Here is a 24,107-nt window from a genome sequence, read left to right as displayed (position 1 = left end):
AAATTTTCTCAGAAAAAAAGCAAACCACCACCTATACATTAAAAATTAAACAAAAATTAAAATGAATGGTGAGAGGATTTTTAAAGACTTTAAACAAGATGATTTTCTGTAGAGCTTTAAAGTGACTGTATTGTTCTCTAAACATAGTAAAGAACAGTGACTTCAATAGGATTCTTGATCGAGGGTCATTGGTCTCCTATATTTTGTTCATAAAATAATTGTGGAGAAAGAGAATCTAAAGCAAGAGTAGAATTCCTGAAATGTTTTAAGATAAAAGTTTCCTGTAGAAAACTAAGATTCACAGAAAAACATTGCAGAAGGAAGATTTAACATATTTCAAATAATATTCCATTTATTAAAAAAAACAAATTGGGAAAGTGTGGGTAAGGAGCCACTCAACAGGCAAAGTTTTCTTTTGGGGAAGTACAGGAATTGATCAAGTATGGTCTTTATAGGGCAGTTATGGAGTCTCCACATGGTCTTAAAGGTCGCCAGAAACTTTAAAATGAAAACATCTAAATTCATTAGTTTTTTAGCCCCATGAAGGACATCTGAGTGGTCATTCTCAGAGCTTCTTTAGTTCTGCCACTCTTAAAATGCCCCAAAACAGTGTGCTCTAAACACGTTCTTCCAACAAATGACTTCATTGAAAAAAGAAATTACTAAGGGGGAATTTCCTTAACTCATTTGTTCACAGTATAAACTTTTCTCTTTCTGTGTATTATCTCTTGCCAGGCTCAGAAAGAGTGTTCCTTGAACCAGGCTGGGAAGTTCTTCCATTGAACCAACATTCCAGGGTGCCTACCAGTAGGATTAGGATTAAAGTCAAAGGGCTTAATTTATATTTCCCACAGGACAGACAGCTGCATCACCTTGAGTAGGGAATGTAAGTTTACTCTACTTTCTTCTTGTGTACAGTGGTTGTCACGGGAGTTGTATCTGCTGCGTGGGGCTATTACCTGGGAAGAAATCACTGTGTGTACAGTGAATGGCTAGCACATCACACCATGAAGTAAACATACTTGGTACTTATAGTATAGTCAGAGATCTGGCACTTTGGGGTGAGTGCCATTCCAAGTGCTATCTCTTTTCTAGGTGTGAGGCAGTCCCTATATGAGCTCAGGGCCCCCACTATCTCTAGTCCTTCAATTTAAATGACTTTCACCTTATGGGGAGTTGCTATTTCCTTACATCAATCACAATGGATTAGATTTCCTGCTGCTTTTCCAGGGTAGCCCTGTCAAGAACCTGGGCAAAGAACATTTCCTCATCAATGCCTTCATTTCTGAAGGCTTTGCACTGGAGAAGGCTGCATAAGGCTCTAACCTAACCAATACCTTGGCATGTATTTGACTATCTTCACTGAAATATTCTGGGTCAGACAGGCCTGGTGATTCCTCTATCACTCTCCCCACTCCTTACTTACTAGTTATGTCAGTAAAGTATTCAATCTAATAGCCATATCAAGAGTTCCCCCCTCTTTTTGCCTCATTTTTTTAAATAGGGAGCCATTGGAAACATTTTTCTTATAAGAAGAAAACATACATATTATGCAAAAACTTGACATTTTGCAGACATCAAGGGAAAAGTGTGCATCTCTTGTCATTTTGCAGCCATTGTTTTTCCATCCCAAGACTTTCCTGACCACACCTTCCTCCCTTTAACATATGCATTGCTGCTGAGAATTCCTGACTCTGTCCCCTTGTCCTTCAGGAATTCCTATTTATCTTTACTGAACAAAGCTCAAGAACTCAAGAATCACCATGTTGAGGTTGCTCTGCCCAGCCAAACAAACTGCCTACACCCTTCCAGTATCCAAAGTATACGGCACTTGTCACAGTTAGGGAGTGTCTGAAGCAATGTTATGGCTGTTTTGGAATCAAGTATCTCTTCTACTGCAAGGATGTCAAGGTCCGTGTCTCCTTCCTCTTTGGTTCAGGCATGTAGGATATGACAGGCTATCAGTGCATCAAACACTTGTTAAGTGAGTGAGCAAAGGAGCACACAAATAAATATCTTTTAAGAGCAGACTCTCATGCCTGGTAATAATCACAGCCAGGATGATCACATTTCATATTTTTAGATATATGTTTCTCAAATGTCTCACATTTCAATAACCAGGCAATGTTCTTCCTTCCTTTTCTTTCATTTCTTTAGAATCAAAATCCACAAATTCTAACTTCATAGAAAATGATAAAACTGGCAGAATTTTGTAGTAGAAGACACTTTACTTTTTGAATGGCAAATGAACACTGTTAAGCATTGCAGTTTTGGTCACAAGTTTTGTCCACTGACACCAGAATGTTCCAGGAAATGATAACTCAAATAAACAGCTTCACATCCAGTACAACACACACACACACACACACACACACACACACACACACACACAAGATTCAATAGTAATTCACAGCAAATAGTTGCTGCCGATGGTTACTTAGAAATGATTGATTATATTTACAAAACACAAATGTCTTATTAGATTAATTGAATATAATTTAAGCTGGTAGTTTGGGCAAAAGAGTGCATCTGTAAGAGTTGTAAAGCAGGAAGACAAAGGAGAATACGTTAGAAGGCTAAGTCTTAGAAAAAAGGTTCTCAAATATCAGAGAGCCCCACTGGACCAACACTTCAAATTAACAAGGCACTGAGGGACTACAATGTCTAAGTTGCCTGACAGCTATCCAAGGAAGAGCATCCAAGAGGAGCGTCATTTTCCTGGGAAAAGATTTCCACAGAGCTTTCATAATTCACCAATCAAACAATTTAGCCTCAATGTAATTAAGTAATATAATTATGAACACATTTTGGGGAAGGAGGTCTCAGGTTTTACTGCTTCTTTTCCTTTCTTTTTGGTGGTGCTGTGGATAAACTTGGGATTTCAAATATGCTAAGCAATGCTCTCCTATTGTACTCCATTCTCATCTAAGCTTATCTAGAATTACTGGTGCTCACACAGAGCTAGTAAGTCACACACTGGATCCAGACCTGCATGTTAAAATACGTAGATAATCTACCAACAGAAAATTCATTTGACAGGGTATTGGTACTGGAAGTGATCAGAAGACACCTAAGACACAATAATTTCATATAATAATAGGAAGTGTAAAGGAGACTCTATTATACTGGAAATGGTGGCTTAAAAGGCAAGGGTAAAGATTATGCTAGTGATACTATGGCAGCTGGCTCTAGAATTGCACTATTATAACCAAAATATTAAGAAGGCAGAGTGGTCGCTAATGGGGCTAGAGGTTAAAAATTCAACTTCTCTTGTACTAAAGTTGTTTTTCAGAGTCATGCTTATTAAGTCATAAAATATAACATTTATGGAGAAATTGGGCTGTGTTAGGCCCTGTTGTAAATAGATTGGTTAACGTTTAATTTTCAAAACAAGCATGAGCTATAGAAACTATTTTATCTTTATTTCCTAGATGGGGAAACTGAGGCACAAAAAGTCAAAGAAAATAACCAAAGGTTAAGGTTAGATACTAGGAAGGTGGGGATTTGAGATATGAATAATAAAAGTGGTCTAGCTTCAGTTTCCTGTGGTTTGTTTTTTTTTTCAAGACAGGATTTTTTTGGTGTTTGTTGTTGTTGTTGTTTGTAGCGTTGGCTGTCCTGGAACTTGGTCTGTACAGCAGAATAATCTCTAAATTAGAAATCCACTTGCCTCTGCCTCTTGCTAATGCTAGGATTAAATGTGTGAACCACCATGCCCAGATCAGTGTTCTGTGTTTTTAACAGGATGTTGATGCTGCCTCACAACATACGCTCAAAAGGAAGACTACTCTTTATTTTGGAGTTTAAGTTATATGTTCATCGAAATTTTTAGAAATCTTTCAGAGATTAAGCTATGAACTTAAAAGATCAGTAGCTACCCAAACCAAACCAAACCAAACCAAACCAAACCAAACCAAACCAACAAACAAAACACCCAAACAACAACAACAAAAACTGAAACTCACATTTTCAGTGTTGGTACTATAGATATTTCATTCATCTCTGCATGTTGCTTGACATTTATCTATGAAATTGAATTGAAATCAGTTAACAGTGGTTTAGGGTTCCATGCTGAGGACCAGAACACAGAGATTCAATATGTAGAGAATACCCAAGTTTTGTTTCAATCTAGAGCAAATAAAATACCCTGGAAGACTATAATTGAATATGGAGGAAGAGAATGAAGTCCAGAGTGTTCAGATGATCTGCCCAAGGCCAGAAAAGTACAGTCTGTAGAACACAGTGACCTAAACCACAATTCAGATGAACTAGTTTCTTTTTTATTTCACCAATCCATTTCCATCAAATTGGTGAAACACACTGATATAAAATTAATTTCCAGAATAAACATCTGTGTTCTGCAAGAATGAATGTTTGATTTCTGCGTATTTTCCCCCAACCATTTTATTCTGGATTGAGAGGGAGAGATCACCAAAGAATGGAAAGACTCCACATAAAATCTAGTCCTTCTCTGAAGGTATACATTTGGATTTTATTTGTTGAGCATTTTCTCTCTTGAACCTGGTCCAGTTGTAAAATTAGTCATTCAAACTCTTTCTCTGCTCACAGCAATGCCTATAGGCAAATGTGGAGATCAAGGCTCTCAAAACAGAGAGCATACCCTCATCCTCTCTGTGTGCCTGGCATCTACAAAGGACTTGAAAGAATGGCGGCTCCTCAGTGCATCTTTTCTATCACACATGGTAATGACGATGATGATGGACTGCTAAGAATGTGCAATTCAAGATTTCCAATTAGTTTCTTTAATTATTTTTTTCAAAGGATCCTGTGCCAGGTTATCTAGAGATACTTTATTGTTTACTTCTGTGTCTTTTAAATCAGAGCATTTGTTCTCACCTTCCAATCCAAGGATATATGACAATATCTAGAGACATTTTCACGTTACAATTTTTGAGGGTTGTAGTGAATGATAGTGGCAACTAGTGGGTAGAGTCTGGTGATGTTATAAAATCCCGCACCATAATCTGAAAATGTCAATAGTTCTAAGGTTAGAAAATACATAAAAATATCACACAAATGGCTTTTCAGTTCCACATTTAAAACCACAAGTAAGATAAAAAATAAAAATACTGCACCAAAGATTTGCTTAAAATAAGACCATTTTGGCAATCTAGTGTTTGGAAGATCAGCACTATTTGGTTTTTGAGGTGGAATCTCATGTAGCTCAGGTTGGCTTTGAACTCACTATGTACCTGAGGATGACCTTGAATTCTTGGTCTGCTTGCAAGTATTTCTTGATTACTACAATGGCAGGTATGCACCACCATATCCGTTTTCATGAATTGTTGGGGTATAGTGACTTTTTATTTATGTTTTAATAAATAAAGCTTGCCTAGAGATCAGAAGGGCAAAACTAAGCCACTAAAGGTCAGGCAGTGGTAGCACACACCTTTAATCCCAGTAGTCGGGACTCATGCCTTTAATCTCAGTACAAAACGGAGGAGAAGCTTAGTCTGTTTAGTCATCTTAGTCTGTGGTTGCCCAGGCTTGGTAGAGGTAAGATATCTCTAGTCACTTGGTTGCTTTGCTTTTCTGGTTTTCAGAAATTTACTCAATTTCTGTCTCTGGATTTTTATTATTTGTGCTACATTGAGGATTGAACCAATGTCTTCATGCGTGTTAGTTAGCCAGATGTTCTACCAACTAAGATGCATCCCAGATAAGTAATTTTTAATTTACCTATGTAGAAGACTAGAAGACCCTATACAATTTATAGGAAACCATGAGTTTAGAGACATATGTTGTTGTGAGAGATATGTATACTATGAGAAGATATATTTCTGTGATTAGTTTAATAAAGAGCTGAAAAACAAATAGCTAGGCAGGAGGTATAGGTTGGACTTCCAGGTAGAGAGAGGAAGTAGGAGAAAATAATTGTTAGAGTTAAAATCTTTCCATTTTATTTAGACAAAAAGGGAAAATATTGTAGGATATTTGTATTCTGTGTGAATGTCTATTGCTGTAATTGGTATAGTAAAAAATTGAATAGTCAATAGCTAGACAGAAGGTAGAAGCAGGATTTCTGGGGATAGAAAGGAAGAGAAGACTGAATCTAGGTACATGGGAGATGCCAGGAAATAGAGAGATGAAACAGGAGATCCAAGATGTAAGAGAGGTAATGCCACATGGTAGAATGTAGATTAATAAAAAAATATGGGTTAATTTAAGTTATAAGAGCTAGTGGGACAAGCCTAAGCTAAGACCAATATTTTATAATTAATACATCTCCATGTCATTATTTGTGAGCTGGTGTCCCAAAGAAAAATCTTATTGCAATACATGCTTAAATAAACAATAAATTTTTGACTTCCATGCCATCTAAAGCAGAACTTATTCTACAGCTACCATCCAGGACAGCCTGCTGATGAAGCACTTTAAAACCACCACTGTCTGGTTTAGACAGGGAACTTTTGATTCAGACTATTCCGCTGTGTCTAACCACACTCCATATGCACCCTTTTGACCAGAACATCAACAGTAAATGTACACACTTTATTTGCATATATGGTCATCAAAAGAAGCTACTTTTGCTATTAGGCATGTCTTTTAATGTCTGATCTTCTCAGTCATTTCCAGGTCCAGTTTCTCAAACTGGATTCCTACCATGGGTATGAGAATCATTCTTTTACCACTAACACACTCTGATTTCTATAGAAAAATGACAGACTTTTCCACTATTCTCACAGCCTGATGCTATCTTAAGAGGAGAAGATAAGGAAGTGGAGAGATGTTGATTTTTCTCTGCTTTTGGCCATGATCTTATACAGTATCCAACTATGCGGTTTCATTTGTTCTGGTTTTATTTGCTTATTCATTTTCCTCTGTGAATGACAATAATATTTGGTACTTCAGATGTCTGAAGTACACTTGAGTAAAAATTTCTGAATAATTCTATCCTGGGAGTAAATGAGAAAAAAATAAACCACAGAAGAATCTTGGAACACACCACAAAAATGAATCCATTATAGAGTTTATATAGAGAGTTAACAAGTCACTACTGAGACCATCACGTCTTGGTTAAAGACTTTCAAAATATTTACCAAGATCTTTAACAAGTGAGAGTGCTTCCCATGATATGAAGGCTCCACCACCATCGTCCATGGCACCCTGCCCAACATCCCAGCTGTCCAGATGTCCACTGACCAGTACAACCTAGAATAAATAATAAAAAGAAAACACTAAGCAAAATGGCATCAGAGAAGACATATCCAGGCATTTCAAACATTAAGATCAGAAGTCTTATATTTGTGTCTTAGAAGACGCACATTGTTTCTAGTAGGGAATGTGGTACAACAGCATTGGTAAAATTCCAAATTCATTCTTAGAGTGGTAAAAGTCCTCCGCTTTTGCCTCTCTATCAATAATATAATCTTGACTACTAAAGGCATTTGTTTATTGCTAAATTTTTTTCTAATAATTTTTTATTACTTTATAAATAATACCATTCAAAATTTCCGCTTTCTCTCCTCCTCCCACTTCCCTCCAGTTCTTCCTCCCCTCCCCTTTCCCCTCCAGTCCTAAGTCCAAGGCCCTCTCCCCTCCATCCAGGCTTAGGAAGGTATGCATCCAAATAGAATAGGATTCCAAAAAGCCAGTACATGCAGTAGAGACAAATCCCAGTGTCATTATCATTGGCTTCTCATCAGTCCTAGTTGTATGGTGTATTCAGAAGTGTGTGTGTGTGTGTGTGTGTGTGTGTGCTTTAACTATGACAATTTTCATAACACAATATTAATAGCCATGCCCTTCTCTGAAAGAAAAATGCCCAAATGTCTGTTAAAGGTAAAATGAATAAGTTGTTTTCATGAATGGAGCACCACACAACAGCAAAAGAAACAAATATAATACATGACAAACAACATGAAGAATAGTAACACAAAATAATAACACTATGTATAATTCCATCTACATAAACATAAAGCCAAACACAATAGGGAAGTGGCTTTCTTTGTCAGAGTGTGAGAACAGAAGCAGGTACAAGGTGAGATTTTGTAGAGTTGGCATGTTTCTCATGGGATCACTGATAGGTGTGCGTAGCTCATACACTTAGCATGTCTGAACTCTCCCTGACAATATTAAACTCAACAACATTTTTAAAAGTTCAACCTATTGATATTAATGCATGGCAAGCTGTCAGAATAACCAAAGCTGATCAATCTTCCTGATGGCTAGCATGAAAATTCACCATTACCTTGGGGAGAGTTGGGGCCTAAAATATTACTGTGACCTTTGCACTGCCTGCTCCCTGAGCAGCTGAAAGATCTCCTAGTGACTTACAGCCGACCCAGCCTAGAATGACTTCATTGTAGTCACAAACAAGGATAATGCCCCAGACTAATAAATGGTCATATAATGAACCCAAATGGATTGTTTCTAAGGGGAAATTAAAAACAAAACAAAAACAAAGAAAAAAGAGCATGTTGCAATAGCTGAGTCTTCTGACTGAGAAAGTGGTGTCATCCCAAAGAAGTCAGGGTATACTCTGTCACATTCTCACGGCCTAGGACCATTGTCCCAGTAAAGCTGCAGTAGGCTAAAATGTCAAAATGTGCTTTAATTAACTTCTGACTTAGTTCATTCAGGAGTAACCACATCAATGTAGCCATCATTTTATATTTCTGACTTCTTTCACAATTATTGAGGTCATTTCATAACTGTATTTCTTTGTATCTCTTACTAACTTCCACTCTCCAGATAGCAATTATTGCTTACATTAGCAATTATGACAAGAAAGATGTCTTGGAGTAATAAAAAAATTAAATTTATACTACATGATCAGAACTTTGGCACAGAGCTACACAAGAAAAATATATATCATTTGGATTGTGAGAGTTTTAAAACACTTTTCAAACAATAAAATGTTTGGAGCTACAATCTGATAGTTATAAATTCAGCATCTCTTTTAATAGGGTAACAACAAAATTACCTCTAATTTAGTCCCATTTAAAAAGCAAACTTGAATTTTTCTCATTGGAAAAGCTTCTACATATATGTAGAAAATAGTAGTGAAAATTTCATTCAATATGGTATCAGGCCAGTCTCTAAATCACAGCCTAGAAGGGAACTATCCAGAAAAATATACAAATTCACAGAAAATGTCCTGGGCCAGGGTTAGGTACAAAAGAATATTAATTGCAAAAAAGTTGGATTTGACTTAAGTAGGCAAAACAGAATCAGACTTTCCAGAACAACAGTAAACTCAGGGTTCACAAAATTTAGCACCTGGTAAAGGGAAAATCATCCCTTCCTCCTGATCCCTAAAGCATCAACAGCTTTATCCCCCACAGCTAAGAAAGAGCTTGCTAACTCTGGCTGAACAGGGAAGGAACCAGCAAAGGACCAAAGTAGGCCCTCTGAACGCAGGTGACAGTTGTGTGGCTGGGGCAATCTGTGGAGCCACTGGCAGTGGAACCAGGATTTATCCTTGCTACCTGTACAGGCTTTTACCCATTAGCTCAGGTAAACTGTTTCAGCGGGTGTCCCCATCATAGTCTTGACCGCTTTACTCATAGTCTCACTCCACTCACTCTTCAACTGGACTTTGAGAGTTCAAACCAGTGCTGTGGCTCTCTGCTTCTGCTTCCATCAGTTGCTGGATGAAGGTTCTATGATGACATTTAAGATAGTCATTAATTTGACTACAGGGCAAGGCCAGTTTGGGCACCCTCCCCACTATTGCTTAGGGTATTAGCTGGGGTCATCTTTGTGGATTCCTGGAAATTTCTCTAGTTCCAGGTATCTTGCTAGTCCCATAAGGGCTCCCTCAATCAAGATATCTCTTTCCTTCTCTCTATCTCTGTCCTTCCCCCATCTTGTCTATCTCTCAAGTTCTCCTCCCTCCCTGGGCTTTCTGTTTTTCAACACCAACTGCCTAGGGATGTGTTTTCCCAGGTTCAACCACCAGAGTATATGCAGAAGCCACCACAGCTGTAGAAGGGGCCCCACCAAACCCTGAGTAGACAGGAAAACATGCAAGCCTTGTCTTCATCTCATGATACTGCCTTTTCAGGATGCAAAATTCAAGAGTTCTGTGGTCATAAAGCTTTGCACCAAGGCACCTGGAAGCCACTGAGGCCATGTAATCTATGGAAGGGACAGGTTCTCTTATGTAAGCTGTGCAGGTATTTATCTAAAGCTGGTTATACTCATTGATAAACTATCAGTAGCAGGGTGCTCCTGTAATAGTAATTATACTCCATTGTATACATATATTGCCCAATCATAAGTCAGAAACATACTTGTGTCTTTTTGCTTTTGTGGTTTATTTGAAGATGTTTCATGCTCTTAGGTTGATTTTTATGAGGTATATTTTAAGGCATTGCAGGAGTCTCAGGGCCACAATATCTGAAGACTGACATGTTTCCAATCCCAGGAAACCCTCAATTTTATAGCAACAAAAGTAATTAAGTGTTTGAAAAAGATGATGTGTTAAAAATGAGGTGGAGAACCCAGTCCAAGGGCCACTGCTATCATGCCCCTCTGGATGCTTCACAACAGATGATGTGGAATCCACTTTTGATTTATTTTCTTTAATATGCAATCTTTTACTGGACAGCAAACAGAATCTGCCACATTATGCCTTGGCATGAAAGTGTAATGAGGGTGCTTAGCAATGTATCTCCATCAGACTGACATGGACAAGTTAGTAGTCTTCTCCAGAGTATATTTCCTTATCTTCGGAGTGAGAGTCATAACACAAGCTTATTTGTGAAGTCTGTTGTGAGAGTTAAACATGATGATTTATCACTATCATGTGCCTGGCACAAATATGAACTCCATAAATGTTTGCCCTTATTGATTTTTGCTCTAATTATATCAAGATGGCCTCAGAAATTGCACACGATTCTCTCTTGGAAAGATTCCCTAGGGCTTTTGTAGAATACTCATAGATTTCCACAGTTCTTCACAAGGCAGTAGTTCAGTGGAGAATTCTGTGTGCTGCTGGTTTGAAGTGGAGAGAGCATCAGTCACAAGCACACGCTATCTAGAAATGTGACAAGTATCCTGAAAATGTTGTTTGCTGAGTCCAATTTAAAACAGCATGAACTGATTCCATTTGAAGGCACACATGTGCCATGAGAGAGCTGGGTTACATTCGTGTTTGTACAATGTTTTGCAATGGGTGAAAAGTCTTAGCTTAAGCAATGACAAACACTTAGTTGTCTCTCAGGAACCCTGGAGTTACTAGGTGACTCAGAATCACTAAGGTTTGAATCAAAGCTTTCACCATGCATCTGAGGTTAGTTTCTTGTGGTCCATGTTTCAGTTCAGATTGCAGTAACAGAGCTGATAACACTGGCACGGTATGGCTCTCTGTCTACCAGGGCTTGACTACAGAGAGAAAGCATCAAAGGCTTGACTTAGTCCATGGAGAAATGAGAAGCCTAAGCTGGTATAAAAAGCATTTCCTGATACCACATTTGGGTACCTTGTGGTGTGGGGACATTGCTCAGAGTAGAAAGTGGGGAAAAAGGGGACTGCTGATTTTTATGGTTATTTCAGACACGGTTTAAAGAGCTAAGAAGATGCAGTGGCCTGTGAAAGGGATCCTTTTATCAGTTTTAACCTGACATCTAATCATTTATGACTTAAGATCCTCATAAATGTATTTAATAAACTGAAATAAGGCAAGAGACATCATAACGCTGCCTTTGAACTCTTTTCCTGCGGAGTGAAGATCACAGGCTTTAGAGTCCCTCTGCCATTGACTGGGGACTCCCGGGTAGCCCTTCTTTCTCTCTTGCACTCTTTCTTTCTGTTTTTGTTTTTCGAGACAGGGTTTTTCTGTTCAGACAGTCCTTACTGTCCTGGAACTCACTTTGTAGACCAGGCAGGCTTCAAGCTCACAGAGTTGCACTTGCCTCTGCCTCCCGAGCGCTGGGATTAAAGACGTGTGCCGGCACCACCCGCACCACCCGGCTGAGCTCAGCTAACAACTGTCCTCAGTGCTACCCCAATAGCTATTGCTCGGGAACTGGAGGGATGTACTAGCCATCTAGTTTCACAATCTGCCTGAGATTTTAATGTTTTATTATTATCAGAATGTCTGTCAAACAGATATGTGTGTGTCGTTATTAATGTGGCTTTCTCTGAGAGCAGTTCTCAAGCAGTTGCAGGACAAGGAATAAACTGGGGTGGAAGAGAGTTAGGACCAGGCCATACTAGGAAAAGTTTGAAAATGCAAAGTCTGGTATCTCCAAGTGTCTGATAGACATCTGCTGAGTATAGGAGATGTGGGATTTCCACCACAGTATTCAACTGAAAAATACCAAACTCTTTCTATTTCCGTCATACTCATCCTCACAGGTCTGTAATACAGTAGCATGAACTCAAGCTGACTTCTCTGTTTAGTAATAAAGTATAACCAAAATGAAGCTCGTTTATTCTTTCAAAGAAAACAATGTTCCTTCTTTTGATCATTGTACACTTAAAACTCATTTCCCATTAATTACTCCAACCTTTATAATTTTAGTGACGTAAACATATTAAAGAAGTTTACTTTCAACTACTATGTAATGTAACTCACTTTATCTCAGTGACCAGAATAAACATGAGCATACTTTTTAAAAGATTAATCCTTACTATAGCCTGCAAAGGTTAGAACTATGGACAAGAAATTAAAACAAGAAATGAAACATATCTTAAAAGTTAAAGAAGAGACTTCTGTGGCTGGCCCAGAGTCTTTCTGAAAAGCCATTGACAATGACACTGGGACTTGTTTCCTCTGCATATACTGGATTTTGGGGATCTAGTCTGTCTGGACACTCACCTTCCTGGACCTGGAGGGAGGGGGGAGGAACTTGAACTTCCCACAGGGCAGGAAACCCTGACTGCTCTTAGGGATGGAGAGGGAGGAGGAGAGGGAGTGGGGGGAGTGGGAGGGTGTTGGGAGGAGGGGCGGAAATGGAAACTTTTATAATTTAATAATATTACTTTCTCATAAAAAAAATAAAAAAAGAATTTTGAAAGAGCAAAAATAAACTCAAACTCTCTGACTTCAAAAAAAAAAAAAAAAGAAGAAGAGACTTCTGGTCAACACGTTGGAGTAAATTTACACTTACTGCTCCAAACATGTAGCAAATAGAGTAGAATAATAAATGGTGAAAAGCAAAAGGTAACAATTTGTGTCCAAGAAACAGAGAAGCCAAACTTGGCACCAAACCCACTTGATAGCAGGGAGAAGGTGCAGGATTCTTCCGCGCCCTTTGGGAGAATCTCTTAGCTTCCTTTAAACATTGTGTGATGCAGTCTTAAAGGTATAGGGGCCAATATTTATTGTAAGACTGAAAAGAGCAGATTCTTATCAATTCTATGCTCCAGTATGCTCGCAATATAAGAACTTTATATATCCCAACTTTCTCTGTGTGTATGCATTTTTAGTCCAAGGCATTTCGAGAACACTGTGACAATGTAGAACCTGCCATAGAAACTGGTTTAACATTTAACCCTGGATTTCTGAGATATTTTATCAATGCTTTCAGCAACCATTTACCAAAGCACTGCAGGCTAGAGACAGAGTGATGGATACACCGTAAAAATTCTCTTCTGAACTCAAATTCCAGCTAAAGAACAGGCTGACCTACTAGTGGACAAGATAACTCTAGACAATGGCAAATGCAGTGAAATCAAATGCTGTGTCAGAGGCATAGACTTGGTGGCTATGAAGATAAAGTCTGAGTTGAGGTGGGCATGATCACAGCTAATCAAGTGAAAAGTTGGGAAAGAACTGTAGCCACAGAGCGCAAATAGAGGCCCATGCATGGACATCGGGTGAGTGCTGAGGGCTATTTCATAACAACCTGATCTCATTCAGGAGAGAGTGATGCAGGGGCTCCATTTAAGAAATATTTTAAGTGTCACAAGTACTGGTTGAATTAAATTTGAGAATTATGATGAATATACCAATTTAGGAAAAAAATAAAAACAACTAAAAGCTAACATCTAGAAATGCTGATAGGGAATGCCTTCTCTAACCGTGACTTGCAATAAATTCAGTTTAAAAGATGACCATGAAAGATTCAACATAGCAAATTAAGATGCGATTCTCAGAACTATTTTTCTAATCATGTACAATGATTGACTAATTTTGTTTTTGAAATGAAAATGATTTGCATATCTACTTATTATAGAAGTTCTGCGGGAGGAAGCCAGAGGGAAGGACGATTCTGGAAGGAAGGTGCCTGACTATCAAGAATAACAAGGGAAGTCCTGAATGTAACTCGGGTCCCAAACAAGTGGATCAAGTGTGATAACTGAGAACACGGTGAAGATGTGACTTCTTACAGAGCTGACCGGAAAGTTAACAGTCGGGGAAGAAGTCCAAGCAGAACAACCTATGCCATTGGTGGCACCAATGGGTCAGAAGGGCCCAAGGGCTCTCCATTATGTGAAGCAAGTTGTCACTGCTCAGACAAGTCACTTAGGTTTGTTGACACTCACAGTACCTCACTATTGAGTGGAGGGGATACCTAAGTACAGGGTGACAGTATGGAGACCGTCCTAAGAAGTGATGCTATTTAGGAACAAGTAGAAACCAGTAGATGGAGGATTTACATCAGGCAGATATGATGAAATGGGAGCCATCAAACATAACAGAAGAAGCAGTGTGTTTAGTCAAAAGTCAAACTATTACATCAATAGAGCAGATTACTTTACAGAAGTGGAAGAACTTCCAAATTTCAGATCTATCTTGAAAGAGGTGTCAAGTTTGGTATAAATACAAAAACTTAACATGCTGTTGAGCATTGGAAACTGCTCAACCCTGTCTTTTATGGGATGAACCATTCTGATTAAGTCAATTTCCCAATTAGCTAGATTAAATTTTTAAAACATAGTTGTCCATCTTTCTTACAAGTACCAGCTAAGATCAATGGAACAGTATGCATGGTTAGCTCAAAGTGCATCTGTGCATGTGTGAACAAAATAATTAAGTATATTACAAATGGTGTATCCCAATAGTAGAATGTCCTGGGCTTTATGAAACATGCATAGCAACTGTAAATGAAGTGATAGAAACTTGGGGTTTCTCTTTCCACCCAGCATTCTCATGGACGTTCCCACTTCCACTTTGTAGATAAAGAGATCTCTACCTATGCCAATCCTTGCTAGTCTGGAGCAGTTTGCCTCCAGGAAGTCAGGATCCAGAGCTGCCTTGATCATTATCCAATCTCTACTGCCTTAGGACACCCACGGGTTAGTCTCCAGCGATACTTCCTCTTCAGTGGGATCCAGATGTGACATCTGTCTGCATTTGCTTAAAGCAATCTCATTCTATAACCCCAGAACACAGCAGAGAAGCTCTCCATAAGCAACATAATAAAAAGCACCAGGATGTAGAGTGAGCCTCTTACCCTGCCACTACAGCTGGAAGGAAGGGGATTTTATACCTTTTAGAAAGTGCAGTCTATGGAAGGCAGAATTTGAGACATTTTTCTCTATCAAGGCCACTTGAAGAGGTTGGAAAAGAGTAAATATGCCAACACTGTAACCTTTCAAAAGTACAACTATTTAAAAAGAGCATACTGGTAGTGTGCTGTTCAAATATTCTAAAACAATGAGGAGCCTGACATTTTTCAAACAAATATTTTAAAACGCATGTCCACATGTGTGCTGGAAATTAATGCCATTTGTTCAACAATAATAGACTTGACTCATATTCACTCTCATATAGTGGATTATGTTTTCTGATTTCATTAAACCTTCAAAAGGTTACATCTGGTTGACATATGAAAAGCTCAACACCTCCAAAATAGGAAATTTACACCAGGCCCCAGAAGAAATAGAGGAGCAGAGAACTGTGTTTCTTCCCCTCACTGATGATACATTAAAGCTTTTATTATGCCAGATGACACAAGAAGTGGTTACAAACATGAGGCTGAGCATAAGAGGGTCCCCTTGGAGCTGAGCTCCGAGGTCTGATGGAGTTCTTTGTAGCGAGTCCTGGGGTCCAGGGTCTGCAACCCAAGGCTATAAAATATAAAGCTGGTAGGCACCACAGTGAGACCACATGTGCACTCTTGGCTGGTGACCAGGGGATGTGCATATCAAGACATAGCTCTGGACAGCAAGCCATGTCAAACATCATTCTGTAGCTTCCTTTTTCAGATTGCTAAAAACAAACCAACAAACCAAATCTTCAGAATGGTGTTTACTGACAGTGACAGGGGGCTGTGAGACTGTAGAGAGATTAAAGTCAGACAGTCAGACTTGAAATAATGCTTTGCAGCCTACTCGAACCAGGAAACAACTGTTTGCCCACGCCCAAACCACATCATGATCAATCTGGGTTAATTACAGTGATTTCCTCAATAAGAGCTCTAACAGACATGAATGCACAAAACCTCCCCTCTTGAAAGGTTTAGTGACACCAACGACTATTGCAGTCCTGGGTGATAGTAAAAGTTCTGAAACTGAACCCAGTATGCAGCAGAAGTTGAAGAGACTTGCCTAGCTTCCTTTCTGAAAAGCTTCACACTTTCTTGGAGTTGTGTTCCTCTGATGCCTCTCGTGTATTTATCTCCTTTCTCTTTTGAATATGGAAGCTTCTGCCCACTACTAGTTTCCTTAATGATATCATCTTAACTCATACAAACCAGGAAGGCCACGCTGCTACTTTCTTGCTGAGACATTAGATATGTGACTTAACCTTCCTGTGCCTTTATTTTCTGTCTGTATAAGGGAAATAATCATTCTGAAAGTATCAGTAGTCATGGAAACTGAACATCTACAAAAATGAGGACAAGGCCTGACACATAGCTGTCAATTATAAATGATTTTCCCTCATTTTCTTATTTCAGTCATGGCTATACATCATATGCAAATAGAGATCACCTTGATATGTACAGGGGGAAACATTTCAAATTTTTGATAATTTGCCTCTGGGTTCTTCATCTTTGCTAATTAAAATTCCTCCCTGGAAATATCTCTTCTTCAATGCTGAAGTGCTAGAGGGCTTCCTGGGTGAAGGTCTGTGTATACCTGAAAGGCTGGCTACTGACTCCAGCTTTCTGTCATTCAAACTACTGGACCAGAGGGAGCCCTCCAGAAAGTCAGGTTTTCAGTAAATAATGTACCTCAAGTTCTCTTAGATAGGGTTCAACAGGTTTACCCAAAAGTACATCAAAAGAGTTTCTCACTTCTGCTCACATTAAGATTACACTAAAAATCACTTCGTGAATTGGAAAGGAGAGGAATTCAATTGGTATTGAGTGTAGTTTCAAAGTCATTTATGGCTACCCGCATAAATGTAGGCTGCCAGGTTCCACCCTAGACCCTGGATCAGAATGTGAGCATGGGAAGCTACATTTCTATCAAGCATCCTGATACTTGCTATGTCACTAGAACCACCCCCGAAAAGCCCAGCTCAGGAAATGGGAATGGTCCCCAAACCTATGCTAGTGGTGACGGAACTTTGGGGTTGACTGGTAGATTAGTAGGTTATTCGATCTTGTTCATCTCTTTCATACACACAGGGTCCTTTTCTTTATTTGTTTGGCATACACAGCCTTAGTCACGGAATACAACCCTACCGATCATGATGGGACCAGGGCAGGCTGCTGGGCAGAGCAGGAAACCTCAAGAACTTAGCTCTAAGAATGATGTCTCTGTTGATTAGTTCCTTAGCTGGACATCGATCAAGATTATATAGTTTCCAATCAGGAAATAACCATGGGGCCTTAGGTGAAGACTAGGCATTCTAGTGAGCTCAGAGCCTGGCTTAAGGAACATGGCAAATGTGTATCAGACAGTTTTCTATGAGTCATTAAATTGTAAACAGTCCTTGCACAACCGTGCTATTTCAGGTTCTGCTAATGAGAGAATCTGGACTTTTCTATAAATTATAAATCAATTTGTGCCCCCCTTTCCTGATTCAGGCACAGCAGAAATAAATTTATCTTCACTAGAGAAAAGGGAAGGTGGCAAGGACAAGGGTAAACATTCTAGTACAGACATTACCATTAGAGAAATCCAGTATTTTAGTAGCAAACTACACGGCTAAACATTTTCCTCTTTCAACATTAACTGCCCATTTTCGCTCTTCATCAGCTCCTTTTTGCACTTCTATATCTTGGAAAACAAAAAGCAGTTACTCTTGGTTCAGAGCCGTGCAAGAGGACCTAATGCACAGTGCATGCCAAGGTATGTCAGTGGTGTTCACCCCATAACCGAGAAGCACATAGAACAGCATAAATTTTCCCTTGAGGAGTTTTAGAACCATGGTTGCTAATCATGCTCATGGCAGAGGAAAAGGAAACATCACCTCTTGAAGGACTGGGGTGTGGGTCTTTGAGTGACTTGGGAAACTCTCTGGTATCCACAGCTGGGAATCTAACAGCTTAGAACTAGAACTATCCTAATCTATCCGTCTACTCCTCTTCTCCTGAACCTCAATAACAACTCATTGCTGCTAGTAGCAACCACACCATACAATGTTAAGCCACATTGTCATGCTTTGGACAGGAGCTACAGAAAAAGAACTCTGTGAAGTGCTAACTGGGGCAATATATGGGCAGCTCAAGTCTGAGGCTGATTTACAAGCTGGCCAGTCAAGCCAGAAGATTAAAGAAACTAGGCACGCAGGCGAATTCAGCTGGACTGTGGAATGCAAATAAAGTTTACAAATGAGAAAAACATCAAGGTTACAATGGTGCGCACAAGGCTAGCACAAGTTCAGCCAATCCCAGCAGCTCATTAAAAGCAGTTCTTCCCCATCGCACTGAGTCCGCTTCCTGAGTTGAAGGTTACATAACCCTGAGGAAGCAGGGCCCGAAAATCCAACCATTGCCCACGTTCTGTACAGCTAATGACTGGGCATCAAATACTCCAGCTCAGGGTGAATTTATACATCCCTATGTTTCCATTAATGCGAATCTCTCAACTTTTCTAGGTCTGGAACACTGGGTGATAATCGGCTTCTTGCTTGTGTTCCAGGGCAGAGACTGGCACACAGTAAGGAGCTGAGACCACTGCCCAAGACTTAAAGAGAGCAAACGGAGTATTTGAAAGAATATAGAAGGTGATCTAAAAAATAAACAAAAAGAAAGTTAGAGAATTGATAAGCTACTTTCTATTTCCTTAAGGAATAAATCAAGAAATCACATAGAGTACTTATTTATCAAATATTAATTCCAGTACTAAAATATAGATTAAGTTGATAGAATTGAAAACATTTTGTAGCATCGATTCATCAATTCATTTAGTAAATACCCAGTAGCTTAATCTATGCCAGGACTGACATGCACCCAGAAAATACAGTGCAGGCTTCCCCGTTCTGCCCTTCAGTAGCCAAGTGCTGTCCCTTTCTCACCATCCTCCTGCAGACCACAGAGTCATAACTCATTTCTATTTGTTTTCTTCGGTAAGTTTTCAGCAAGTTTCTAAATGAAAATATAAAAGGTGAAAAGAAACTAGGACAGAAGTAAGGAAGAATGGAGGTGGGGCGGGGCAAGAGAAAGACACAGGGAGAATTTCCTTCTTAATGTACACACAATTCATCTTGCCAGAATCCAAAGAACTGTCGGTTTGCACCTGCCTCTCTGAAAGCCAATTTCTTCATATGGCCCAAATTGAAACTTTCAGGTTTATAAACCAGAGTTTACACATGTACTACCAGAGTTCTCTTTATTTTCAAATTAAAAAGAATTAAAAGATGCGTTTGGTAGATTACAATATCTTTAACTACCTTGAAGTATATTTAGGATGTGCCATAGTGAATTTCAAAGAACAGTATTGGAAGTAAAAAAAAGTCAAGAAAAGAAAAAGACTTTTTATGACTACTGCTACTATTTTCTTGAGGAAAAGGCAAGGTTAAAGGTTTATTATGATAAGAATGGGGCTCCCATTAAGCTTTCACTTAACATCTCTGAACAGAACACTAATGAGGAGAAAGAATGAAGATGCTGAAAATGCAAAGCATCAGGGAGGACAGGGACAGGCAGGGGTCTCCACACTGCCTCCATAGGAAAATGATTTGGCATTACAGGACAAAGCTCAGCTTCCATAAAGTTCATGACCTAGGAATTCTACTTTTAGGTATATGCCCCCATGGCCTCTTTCATGCAAGTTCCAGGAGAGACAGACATGTTCATAAGCAGAATCCTTTGAAACCACAAAGTCTGAAAAGTACCCTAAAGCCCATATGAGTGGCCCAGGAAGGTACACTGTGGCATGCTCACATGAATAGTTTAAGCTTATAAATAAGTAATGTTTATCTGCACACAACAAAATAGATTCAGTACTTAAAGCAAGTATAGACAATAATAGCAATTACAACGGTGATTTTATACTGCTTTCAAAAAGTAACACTATATAATATGTGATTTAAAGATACACACAGTTATGGAAAAATTAGCTTTAAAAATATTAGAGAGTTCGTAGCCTCCCCAAATTCAGAATGGTGAGTACAAGATAAGAGGTCACAAAGATGTGTGGAGAAGACCCTGAGGCAGGATCAACAGGGGTGATCTTAGGAAGTGGGCTGAGATCACGGATGATCATCACCTTACTTGGCTTCATAACTTTCAGAGATGATACATATAATCTATGGATTACATGAACATATTTTCAAAATATTCTAATATCATATGATGAAATGTTTCACAATGAATAAAATAGATCAATTAGTTCCTTATGCACTGATTTGAAAAGATTTGAAGACAAACTGTCCAGGTTGAAAAGCAGAACATGGCTTTACTTCTGTAACAAACCAGCAGGAAAAAAGGCCCAGAAAACCATCTGTTAGGTGTAGATTGACCCAGGAGACTCCCTGTGCTCTGCAGCCCTGGTCTACTCTGCTCCCAGACTCAGGAAGCTGACTGGCACAGACTGTACCCTTAGTCTTTCTTCCCCTTGGCTTCCCCTGGGTTCAGTCAATGGGAAGAAGACTGGAAGGAGTTCACTGCTGTCAGTCACTTCTTTGTGCTTTCTGCAAGAAGTCCCAGCACCTGCTGAGAGGCCCTTCTTCAGCATCCCATATCCTAGTCAGTGAATATTCCTCATATGCTCCCTTGTGCTTTCCCTAAGCCCTCCCACACCTTACACACAACCCTTTTATTAAATCTACCTTAAGTGAGAATAATTTGAGTGTATTATCTCAAACTGATACATTATGTTCGGATAGGAAGGCATAAATAATAGGCTCAGAAGATACACAAGTGAACTGACAGACAGTGGGGACATCGCCAAAGACAACACCCACACAGCTCATTGAGAGTAGAGAAGACAAGCTGGTGTATGCATGGAGCCTTCACTCCTACCTTGTACTCTCTTTGTCTTGGGAAGGTACTCTGTAGGCTAAGGAAAGATAAACCTGGACACCAACCCAGACACAAAATCCTCGACCTACAGAAATCCATCCTGCCTTCAGAATGTGCTGGGGCAATGGTGGCACAGAATTTGTGGGAGTGATCAACCACAAATGTCTTATTTAACTCAAGGCCTATTCCAACAGACAAATCCATACCTGACACTGCCTGGATGGCTAGGAATTGGAGACTAGATACCCCAGAGACCAAGGGTAGAACCCAACACCAATGGTCTGTAAAAACAAAAATGAAACAACAACAACAGTCAATGTAATGACTCCTAAAGATATTCTGCTATATTCATAGTAGATTCCTTGTCCAGTCATCATCAAAAAGGCTTCCTCTAGCAGCAGATGGAAGCAGGAGCAGGGACCCACAGGCAAAAATTAGGCAGAGAGAGAGATTCAAGGTCTCTATCAGGTCCCCTCCCCACTTGGAGCTCAGGGAACCCCGTGGAGAAGCTGAGGAAAGATTGTAGCTGTCAGGAGGGTGGAGGATAACAGGAGAACATGGCCCACTGAATCAACTAAGCGTGCGTCTATGGGTTCCTAGAAACTGAAGCAACAAGCACAGATCATACAGGAGTCTTTACTCTGCCCACTTGTGTCTATGCTATGGCTGTTGGCTTGGTGTTTCTGTGGGATTTCTAACTGCAACACTGTGTGTCTTTGAGTCATCTGCTTGCTCTTGGGACTCTTTCCCCCCTGCTGTGTTGCCTTGCCCTGCCTCTCAGTGTGAGGGCCTTTGCCTTGTTTAATCACATTTTGTTTTGTCTTATTTGGTTGTTGTCTCTTGGAGGTCTGTTCTTTTCTGAAGAGAGACAGAAGGGAGTGGATGGGGGAGAGGGGAGGAAGGGGAAAACTGAGGGGAATCGAGAGGAATGGAGGGAGGGGAAATTGTGGTTAGGATGTATTGGATGAGAGAACACTATTTTCATTTTTTAAAAGGTATGCAAATTTGATGAGTGCTGCTATAGCAAGAATTAGGGGAAGAAGGACAACACTGTTTTTATTCTTCTATTTCTGCATGGTATAACTTATTTCTAAGAGGACCATAGTCATATATTTGGATAAAAAAAAAATTAAGGGTAGCAAAACTACTAATTTCTCTTAATGCACAAGTGGAGTAGTTTGGTGTGTGTCTGTGGTGGTGGGGATGAGACCACATCCCCATACCAGGTGCTTCAGCTCCTCTTCCCTGGTTCCCAGCTTAAGAAAGGCTTCTAAGAATTCTGTCCTTGCAACTGAGCAAATGGCGTGCATGCCTGCAGCATGTCTCAGAAGACAAGTTAGACTCTGTGAAGCATGGTAATGACAGGGAGAGAGAAATACCTCCTAGGGAAGCTCAACAAAAGCTCCAGAAGATGTGGCATTGTCTCCTGTGATCACAGATGCAGGGACAAGGAAACAGTGTATACTCACCCGAAGCCCCAGCTCTAAAGGCTGCACAGTGTCATGATATCTGGGCATTAGACTCACATCTGCCCACACAAATGCTTTTCCTAATGTCTGGAAGGCTTCACAACTAAACCCATTGATTATCAAGCTAGGACTACTGTATGAGAATATTTGTGCACAGATCGTGACCAATACCTCCTTAACCTAGGCCCAGGCTCCTCCTACCCAGCTCACTTTCCCAGCAGAAACAAGGTCTAACTTGGCTTAGCTTTCCTCTGAAACATTTTTTTCTCTGATTGTGAAAGTGTGAGTAAATTCTCCTCTCCCTATAGGACTAATAGGTCCTACATAGCCCCTCTCTTCATCATAGTATTTACTATACCATATAGAAGCTCATTTATCTGCATGTAACTCTTTTCACCATGAGTTTCACTGTCCGGAGTAGAGGACCATTGGATATTGAAAGGAAAAAGGAAGGGGGAAAGTAAAGGAAGGTTCAGAGAGAAGAAAAGGGAAGCAAGGAGAAAAGACAGTAAGATTGCCCAGGCTACCAGATCCATAGATAAAACCATGCCAAATAGAGCAACCTGCTTTACATCTTGTGATGTTCCTGGAAGCTTGGTAGTCTATCAGTGTAAAGATGAAATAATGGAGTTTCTCAGGCACCTTGAAAACCTCTCCACAGTCCCCTACACCCAGGACAATATACAACAGCAAGGACAAACCCCAGAGCCTCCCCCTGCCCTGTGCTAATTAGTAGGGATACTTTGGTTTCAAATTCCTAATGTTTGGAAATATTTTCTAAAGGTTTGCTGGTATCTTTGGAGTATTTAGATATTTCTCTACATTTTTACTAGTTGTCAGTTAGGAGATTATGTGAAAGCGAGTTAATTAACACTAGCTTATCTGGCAGAGACCCACACTGCTTCCTCTGTGCTAAATTATTTCAAGAATTCTTTGCCTAAGGAAAATAGCTACTGCAGCTCTTCTAGCTTGCTGACTGCTCCAGAGCTTGTTGGTATTTGAGGCATTGATAAAGGTAAATAAAGGATGGTCTGGCGGTCCATTTTGAAACACAGATGAAACCATTAAACAAGTGAGTCAGAAATCACATAGGGGAACACAAAGGGTTAAAATATGCCTGAAAACAATTTCTGAACATTTTTAGGTGAAAATCCCACTTCAGTTTCACCCAGAAAGACCGTATTAGTCACACCCTATTGGACTATGCTATCTTTTAACAGCCCCTTGCCATTCTCTCCCTCCTTCCAGTATCTCCTCCTGGTACCCCACTGCTGTAATGCAATGAGATAGTTAAGTTTTTATTTCCTAAAAAGCCACAATTTCCTCCAGTTCTTGAATACCACAAAAAAGTGGTGGAAAAGAG

At 39.7% G+C, this 24,107-nt stretch overlaps 1 protein-coding gene across 3 annotated transcripts in view; it reads right to left on the bottom strand.

Moving 5' to 3' along the window:
- Cpq (carboxypeptidase Q) overlaps positions 1–24,107 on the bottom strand; it is a 400,620-nt gene that overhangs the window by 170,917 nt on the left and 205,596 nt on the right. For all 3 annotated transcript variants that reach the window (XM_048457233.3, XM_048457231.3, XM_048457232.2), the window contains one exon: positions 7,062–7,173. In XM_048457233.3, coding sequence (XP_048313190.1) covers positions 7,062–7,173 — 112 coding nt within the window. The remainder of the gene's footprint in view (positions 1–7,061; positions 7,174–24,107) is intronic.

This window comes from Myodes glareolus, chromosome 19 (assembly GCF_982192425.1).
Source record: "Myodes glareolus chromosome 19, mMyoGla1.1, whole genome shotgun sequence".
Lineage (NCBI taxonomy): Eukaryota > Metazoa > Chordata > Mammalia > Rodentia > Cricetidae > Myodes > Myodes glareolus.
This window is presented reverse-complemented; position numbering and strand designations above follow the sequence as displayed.